The 8,764-nt window shown below is 35.9% G+C and overlaps 2 protein-coding genes across 2 annotated transcripts; both read left to right on the top strand.

Moving 5' to 3' along the window:
• The first annotated feature begins 2,193 nt into the window (after positions 1-2,193).
• On the top strand, positions 2,194-3,047 carry LOC140841532 (inactive LRR receptor-like serine/threonine-protein kinase BIR2). Its single transcript, XM_073209032.1, has one exon. The coding sequence runs from the start codon at positions 2,315-2,317 to the stop codon at positions 2,960-2,962; it is 648 nt and encodes a 215-aa protein (XP_073065133.1). The 5' UTR covers positions 2,194-2,314; the 3' UTR covers positions 2,963-3,047.
• Positions 3,048-5,424: 2,377 nt separating this feature from the next.
• LOC140841531 (inactive LRR receptor-like serine/threonine-protein kinase BIR2) lies at positions 5,425-7,644 on the top strand. The gene has a single exon (XM_073209031.1). It carries the CDS (start codon positions 5,577-5,579, stop codon positions 7,377-7,379), a length of 1,803 nt encoding a protein of 600 aa, XP_073065132.1. The 5' UTR covers positions 5,425-5,576; the 3' UTR covers positions 7,380-7,644.
• The last annotated feature ends 1,120 nt before the right edge of the window (positions 7,645-8,764 follow it).

The raw sequence follows: 8,764 nt of genomic DNA, 5'->3' as shown, positions 1-8,764 counted from the left end.
TATTTTCTTATAATGTGGCAATCGACATCATAAATGATAACGAAGATCATGAACCAAAATCTTTTGGTGAATGTAAAAATCGGCAGGATTGGATAAAATGGAAAGATGCCATCCAGGTTGAATTAGATTCGCTAAATAAACGTAATGTTTTTGGACCTATAGTCCTTACACCTGAAGGTGTAAAACCTGTTGGATACAAATGGGTTTTTATTCGAAAGCGAAATGAGAAAAATGAAATAGTAAGATTTAAAGCTCGACTTGTTGCACAAGGTTTTTCTCAAAGGCCTGGAATTGATTATGAAGAAACGTATTCTCCTGTGATGGATGCAATTACGTTTCGGTATTTGATTAGCTTGGCGGTATCTGAAAATTTAGAAATGCGTCTTATGGATGTTGTTACAGCTTACTTATATGGATCACTTGATAGTAATATATATATGAAAATCCCTGAAGGATTTAAGATGCCTGAAGCACAAAGTTCAAAACCCAGAGAATGTTATTCTGTGAAATTACAAAGATCGTTATATGGGTTAAAGCAATCAGGTCGAATGTGGTATAATCGACTAAGTGATCATTTGATGAAAAAGGGATATGTAAACAATTCAATATGCCCTTGTGTTTTCATTAAGAAAACAACATCCGGATGCGTAATTATTGCTGTATATGTTGACGATTTAAACATCATTGGAACGAGTAAGGAAATTCAAGAAGTTGTGTCATACTTGAAGGAAGAATTTGAAATGAAGGATCTTGGAAAAACCAAGTATTGTCTGGGTTTGCAAATCGAACAAAAAGAATGTGGAATGTTTGTTCACTAGACAAATTATACAGAAAAGATTCTTAAACGTTTTAATATGGATAAAGCAAATCCTTTAAGTACTCCAATGGTTGTTAGATCATTAAACATAGAAAAAGATCCATTCCGTCCATGTGAAGATGATGAATATATTCTTGGTCCAGAAGTACCATATCTAAGTGCCATCGGTGCCCTTATGTACCTTACAAATTGTACAAGGCCTGATATATCTTTTGCCGTGAATCTGTTGGCAAGATTTAGCACATATCCAACAAAGAGACACTGGAACGGAATTAAACATATATTCCGTTATCTACGAGGAACGACAGACTTGGGACTTTTGTATTCAAAAGATGCTAATCCAAGTATAATTGGTTATGCTGATGCTGGATACTTATCTGATCCACACAAGGCACGTTCCCAAACTGGATATGTATTTACTCGTGGAGGCACTGCAATTTCTTGGCGTTCACAGAAACAAACACTAGTAACAACTTCATCAAATCATGCCGAGATTATTGCACTACATGAAGCAAGCCGTGAATGTGTGTGGTTAAAATCAATGACCCAACATATCCAAATCTCATGCGGATTATCATTCGACGAGAAACCTGTAATACTATATGAAGATAATGCTGCATGTGTTGCTCAAATGAAAGAAGGATACATAAAAAGCGACAGAACTAAACATATTCCTCCTAAGTTCTTCGCATTCACCAAGGAGCTTGAGAAGAATAAATGTATTGATGTTCGTCACATTCGATCAAGTGAAAACTCATCAGATCTCTTCACAAAGGCACTTCCTACGTCAATATTCAGAAAGCACATATATAATATTGGGATGCGCAATCTACGAAATTTGTGAAGAACTGTTCATGTCAACATCAGGGGGAGTTTACGTGACTGCACTCTTTTTCCCTTACTATGGTTTTTATCCCAATGGGTTTTTCCAAGTAAGGTTTTTAACGAGGCAGTATAAAAACACGTAATGAAGACAATCATTATGATCATCATCACAAGGGGGAGTGTTGAAAATATAATATTAAAATATGTATGTTGAATGTTGAATGTTGAAAATTAGGTAAAATTAGGTGTTGAATATTGAAAATTAGTGTGTGATGATGTATGTAATGAGGTAATTTATTTTGGAATATTTGTATATGAAACTCTATAAATAGAGCACTCATTTGTGAATGAAATAACAATTGAGTTGAGAGAAAAATATTATAAAATGTGTAGTTTGATAATTTTGAGAGTTTGAGATTTTTACTTTTTACCGTAAATTTTTACTTTTTCACAACAACATTAAAATAGATTAAATATAGTCATTATTGGCGACATGAAATTCACAAGTGGACCAAACCCCAATTTTCCGATCGAAGAAAATTCCAGTCAAATGTTGTTTCAAACATCAAAATCAAAATCCAGCAAATAACCGAAACTCCCCAAGAAAATGCCTCTCCATTTCCACTAGCTCTCTCTCCAGACTCCAACCATACCGATCTGCGACCAGAAGCAATGAATCTCCTCCGCAACAGATCCAAATCCATCTGTTTACCGTTGCTTTTCCTCCTGTTCTGCAGTTGGGTCTTTGCGGAAGATGACGTGAAGTGCCTGCAAGGAGTGAAGAGTTCGTTGAGTGACCCCCAGGGCATACTCAGCTCGTGGGATTTCTCGAATTCTACGGTTGGGTTTATCTGTAAGTTCGTCGGTCTTTCATGCTGGAACGCCCTCGAGAATCGACTTATCGGTATGGAGCTCCGGGATTTTGGTCTCGCCGGAAACATCCCAGATGCTCTACAGTTCTGTCAAAGTCTTCAGACGCTGGATCTCTCTGGTAATGGTCTCTCCGGTTCGATCCCATCTCAAATCTGCTCTTGGCTGCCTTATCTCGTGACTTTGGATCTGTCCGGGAATGATTTGACGGGTCAAATCCCTGTTGGCCTTGCTAATTGTTCGTATTTGAATGTTTTGATCTTAGATGACAATAAATTGTCAGGGAGCATTCCTTCACAGTTTTCGAATTTGGTGAGGTTGAAAAAGTTCTCTGTTGCGAATAATGATTTGTCTGGGAGAGTGCCTTTGTTTGACCATGCTGTGGAGCAGAATTATGGTGGAAACCGTGGGCTTTGCGGAGGTTCGTTGGGTAAGTGCGGAAAGGCTTGAGTGGTATTGGTCAATAAAAAATATGTCCATTTGATCATTGTATATCATATACATGATATATGCATCAATTATTTTTCATACACTATCTAAAGCCAAGATGATCTCTCCATGAATGATATTTGGTTGACAACTTCAGAGAAAAATTTGATGGATCGATTGCTAACATTTTATGCACAACTTCAACCAACTTCAATGAATTGATAGGTCGTAATACTTATATCGGTCTAACAAATGGAATACTATATTCAATCGATCTATTATTGATAACTACATTACCTCCAAAATATAAGAGTATATCGATGTTAGATATTTTGTCGATCAAATTTGAGAGAAAATTTATGCAAAATGAAAGAGAATGATTATAACTCATTCGTTGAAGTTCACAGCATTATATAGAAAGAAATTATTGAAGAAAATTCAGAAAACACGTGAAGACGAAGGAAATGCAGAAATCACATTCAATTATTGAAGGAAATTCAGAAATCACGTGAAGATTCAGTAGAAATCACGTTGGAGCATTATCTGTGCTTCATAAGCACGAATTGCAGTTTATGTGAAAATATTTTTTTTGGGATGATTTTTAAAATTAATTATTAAAAAAACTCTATACTCAGGCTTAGATTGATGGGTAAGTCTCACGTGAGACCGTCTCACGGATCACAATCTGTGAGACGGGTCAACCCGACTCATATTCACATTAAAAAGTAATACTCTTAGTATAAAAGGTAATACATTTTCATGGATTATCCAAATAAAGATCCGTCTCACAAAATACAACCCGTGAGACCGTCTCACACAAGTTTTTGCCTAGATTGATATACATTAATAAAATAAATTAGGGATGAAATCCATTTTGAAATGATATTTCATATGACAAAAGGAAGTATAGAAACATATCACTTTATATGAATAGTGTCATATATAAATAGGACGAGAAATAAATTTTAATATTTATACATTATATAATTAAAATAAATTGTATGACTGAAATAGAATTATTTTTCGTATTCCCGATCCTTCAATAGTTTGAATAAACTTAGGTGTATTTGAAAAGATGAATTTGAAATTTATATTCCGATTAATTTTTTCTGTTTACAATAAAATAATAGATCAAATGTGAAATCCATATCTTACTAATTTACACAATATTAATATAAAATAAAATAAATTTCAGATGACATAATTATTGGGTGAAATTTAAATCATCTTTATTAACATAAAATATTATATAAAAATCCAATATATGAATCAAAATTTATAATTATATTTTTTAAATAATAAAAATATATTTGAAATTCAAAGAGTTCTGATAAATACTTTACGAACACCCTATAATTGTTAATCCAATTTTTTCGATACAATTCCGTCAAACCGGCAGCCAACAAGGACTTTTGACCAGAAAATGAGAAAACATTAACTAGCAAAGAAAAGGAAAAAATCTGAAAAAATTAGAAAGACTCAAAATTACTCGACAAAAACTTGTGTGAGACAGTCTCACGGGTCGTATTTATGAGACGGATCTCTTATTTGGGTTATCCATGAAAAAATATTATTTTTTATGTTAAGAGTATTACTTTTTATTGTGAATATCGGTAGGGTTGACCGGTCTCACAGGTTAACATCTGTGAGACGGTCTCACATGTGACTCACTCAAATTACTCCCAAGCCATTTTTTTAAAAAAAATTATTCCGAAATCTCTTGCCATAAAAAACAAAAACTTATGTGAGGCGGTCTCATGGGTCTTATTTTGTGAGATAGATCTCTTATTTGGGTCATCAATGAAAACATATTATTTTTTATGCTAAGAGTATTACTTTTATTGTGAATATCGGTAGGGTTGACCCGTCTGACAGATAAAATCCGTGAGACCAACTAACAAGAGGTAGCTTCGATGCTACATGTGGGGACACTGCCTCCACATGATTTGAATGGACAAGATTCAGACACATATATGATTTTAAAAAAATTAGTGGACCTCATATATGTGTGATTAAATTTGAGTCTTTGATTTTATCATAGGGTAGTATCTCTACATGTAGGATGAAAAACCCTAACAAAGAACCTATTCCCATACAAATGGAAAGCTTACCATGTTTCGATTGATTTAAAATATAGTTTATGTCAATATTTATCATGATTATTTTTGAACCAATATATTTTTAGATATTACAGGATATAATTTTCTTAGTCTGTTTCCGATTTCGTAGAATAGATGCAATTTTATTATTTGTTTTAAAGAAAAAAAAAGTGATGGTGGGAGATTACATATATTTTTCAAATATTCCTAGTATATGAAATAAATTATGAGAACTTATTTGATTTTTGAACCCAAATAGTAATTTCATTCGTGTAATTCGTAGATGTATATTTGATTTTTTTAAAAGAAAGATTACATTGAGATAGATTAAATATAGTATATAATTGTCATTAATGGCGACATGAAATTCACATAAGTGGACCAAACCCCAATTTTCCAATCGAAGAAAATTCCAGTCAAATGTTGTTTCAAACATCAAAATCAAAATCCAGCAAATAATCGAAACTCTCCCAAGAAAATGCCTCTCCATTTCCACTAGCTCTCTCTCCAACCATACCGATCTGCGACCAGAAGCAATGAATCTCCTCCGCAACAGATCCAAATCCATCTGCCTACCGTTGCTTTTCCTCCTGTTCTGCAGTTTGGTTTTTGCGGAAGATGATGTGAAGTGCCTGCAAGGAGTGAAGAGTTCGTTGAGTGATCCCCAGGGCAAGCTCAGCTCGTGGGATTTCGCGAATTCTACGGTTGGGTTTATCTGTAAGTTCGTCGGTCTGTCATGCTGGAACGACCGCGAGAATAAACTTATCAGTATGGAGCTCCGGGATTTTGGTCTCGCCGGAAACATCCCAGATGCTCTACAGTTCTGTCAAAGTCTTCAGACGCTGGATCTCTCTGGTAATGGTCTCTCCGGTTCGATCCCATCTCAAATCTGCTCTTGGGTGCCTTATCTTGTGACTTTGGATCTGTCCGGGAATGATTTGACGGGTCAAATCCCTGTTGACCTTGCTAATTGTTCGTATTTGAATGTTTTGATCTTAGATGACAATAAATTGTCTGGGAGCATTCCTTTACAGTTTTCGAATTTGGGGAGGTTGAAAAAGTTCTCTGTTGCGAATAATGATTTGTCTGGGAGAGTGCCTTTGTTTAACTATGCTTTGGAGCAGGATTATGGTGGAAACGGTGGGCTTTGCGGAGGTACGTTGGTTAAGTGCGGAGGCTTGAGTAAGAAAAGTTTGGCGATAATCATTGCTGCCGGGGTTTTTGGTGCAGCAGCTTCTTTGTTATTGGGATTTGGTTTGTGGTGGTGGTACTTTTCCAAGTCGAGTAGGAAGAGAAAGGGCGGAGATGGAATTGGAGGAAGAGATGATGGGAGTAGTTGGGCTGAAAAATTGAGGTCTCACAGGCTTACTCAAGTTGTGTTGTTCCAGAAACCGCTTGTAAAGGTTAAGTTGGTGGATTTGTTGGCTGCCACAAATAATTTTAGTGAGAAAAATATCATAATCACGAGTAGGACGGGGACGACATACAAGGCGGTTTTGCCAGATGGGTCAGCACTTGCAATTAAGCGGCTTTGTGCAGGTAAGATGGGGGAGAAGCAGTTTAGGATGGAGATGAATAGATTAGGGCAGCTAAGGCACCCGAATTTGGTTCCCCTGTTGGGGTTTTGCTTGGTTGAGGAGGAGAAACTCTTGGTTTATAAGCATTTGTCGAATGGGACTCTGGGATATGTGTTGAACGGGAATCCTGGTGTTCTTGATTGGGGAACCAGGTTTAGGATTGCTTTGGGGGCAGCAAGAGGACTTGCTTGGCTTCACCATGGTTGCCAGCCTCCTATCTTGCATCAGAATATTAGCTCTGACGTCGTTCTGCTTGATGAGGATTTTGATGCTAGGATAATGGACTTCGGTTTGGCAAGACTTGTAACTTCTTCAGATTCTAACTATGTCGTAGGGGATTTGGGTGAAATTGGGTATGTTGCTCCGGAATACTCGAGCACAATGGTTGCTTCCCTGAAAGGAGATGCTTACAGTTTTGGAGTGGTACTTCTCGAGTTGGCAACGGGACAAAAGGCGCTGAATGTTAGCATGGCTGACGAAGGCTATAAAGGTAATCTGGTGGATTGGGTGAATCAGCTCTCTGCATCTGGTAGAATTAAAGACAGTATCGATAAGATATTGTGTGCTCGGGGTAACGATGAGGAGATCGAGCGATTTTTGAAAATTGCATGTAACTGTTTGATTTCTAGGCCAAAGGATAGGTGGTCTATGTACCAGGTTTATGAGTCACTTAAGAGCATGGCCGAAGAACGGGGTTTCTCGGAACAGTATGATGAATTTCCACTACTTTTTGGGAAACAAGAGTCCACCTCTCCCACTTAGCTTGGGAAACGTAGTGTGAGATGTATGGCTAATGATTATTGCACATATTTCTGCGGCATCGGGTAAGTTCTCACGAGCAAAGTGTGTGGTGGCCGTTTCGATTTATATTCCATATCAAGTGATATTGGCTGAATATATCTGTATAAATAGGTTGCCTGCGTAAGATTTTATGCTTGAATTTATTGTAAGAAAAGTACTACTTGGTTCTTGGTATCTGTTGTTTCTCTTTTGCTGCTAGTGCTATGCTTTGAAATGTTTCATTGAAGATTTGGTTGGGTAATACTTTTAGTGCATTATAGTTTTACGGGTTGAACCATTTTGGGAAGTGAAGTTGAGACATTGGTTTCATTCACGGTCCCTTGTCTCCAATCCCTCTCCGTCTGGTTGTTTTCTCGTTTTTGTTTCCGTCGCCGCGGGCGGGGTATCCGTATATTTGCCTCCATTAGTGTGAGTTGTGTGCCAACAAGGAGCATTGGAGAAAGTTATGTTTGGCTTCCTCGCGGGTTGTTTTTTTGTTTGATTATGGTTGAAATTCATTTTAACAAAATTTAATTTCTTCGAACTGGAATTGTAAAAAAATATGGTATGACTTGCTATATATGCTATAAGAATGAAGAATCTTTAGGTTGAGTTGTTCCGGTTTTGACAAACTTTAGATTTTGATTTCAATATTTTTTTTAAAAAAAAAATCTTAGGAACTTAAATGGATATTGGAATTAAGATTGAGTTTTAAGTCATCAATTCTATAATCCATCCAAACTTGAAAGCCAATATTAGTTGTTCTTGTTATTAAGCTCAGTGAAAGATTTTCTCATTCTTTAAAAAAGATTTTCTCATTTTTAAACTACTTTAGGGGGTTTTTTTATTCAAAAACTGTCCATTAATCTCTTTTTAAACTCTACATTAGACTAATAAAAAAGCAAACTACATTCGTTGGCCTTTGAAAAAGTCAAAAACGGAAGAGGATTTTGTGGAATCCATCTCTTTCGATATCAAATCATTTGTATGGATGAATTTTGACTTGTTAATATGATATAATATCATATCACTTTAAAAAAAATCAATATTCTTCGAAAACCTTTTATTTTAGATAAAAACTTGTGTGTGACGGTCTCATGGGTCGTATTTGTGAGACGAATCTCTTATTTGGGTCATCCATGAAAAAATATTACTTTTTATGCTAAGAGTTTTATTTTTTATTGTAAATATGGGTAGTGTTGACCCGTCTCACAATTAAGATCCGTGAGACGGTCTCACATGAGACTCACTCTTTATTTTAAATCACACATATAAAATTCATAATATAATTAACATGTTTACCACTCTAACTAATAATAATAAGAGTGAGTCTTACGTGAGGCCGTCTTACGGATCTTAATCTGTAA

Source organism: Primulina eburnea, chromosome 9 (assembly GCF_022965805.1).
Source record: "Primulina eburnea isolate SZY01 chromosome 9, ASM2296580v1, whole genome shotgun sequence".
NCBI classification, from domain to species: domain Eukaryota; kingdom Viridiplantae; phylum Streptophyta; class Magnoliopsida; order Lamiales; family Gesneriaceae; genus Primulina; species Primulina eburnea.
This window is presented reverse-complemented; position numbering and strand designations above follow the sequence as displayed.

What these genes read in the sequence shown, in the direction of transcription:
- LOC140841532 (XM_073209032.1), top strand. Translation starts at nt 2,315, where the DNA reads ATGAATCTCCTCCGCAACAGATCCAAATCCATCTGTTTACCGTTGCTT.
- LOC140841531 (XM_073209031.1), top strand. Translation starts at nt 5,577, where the DNA reads ATGAATCTCCTCCGCAACAGATCCAAATCCATCTGCCTACCGTTGCTT.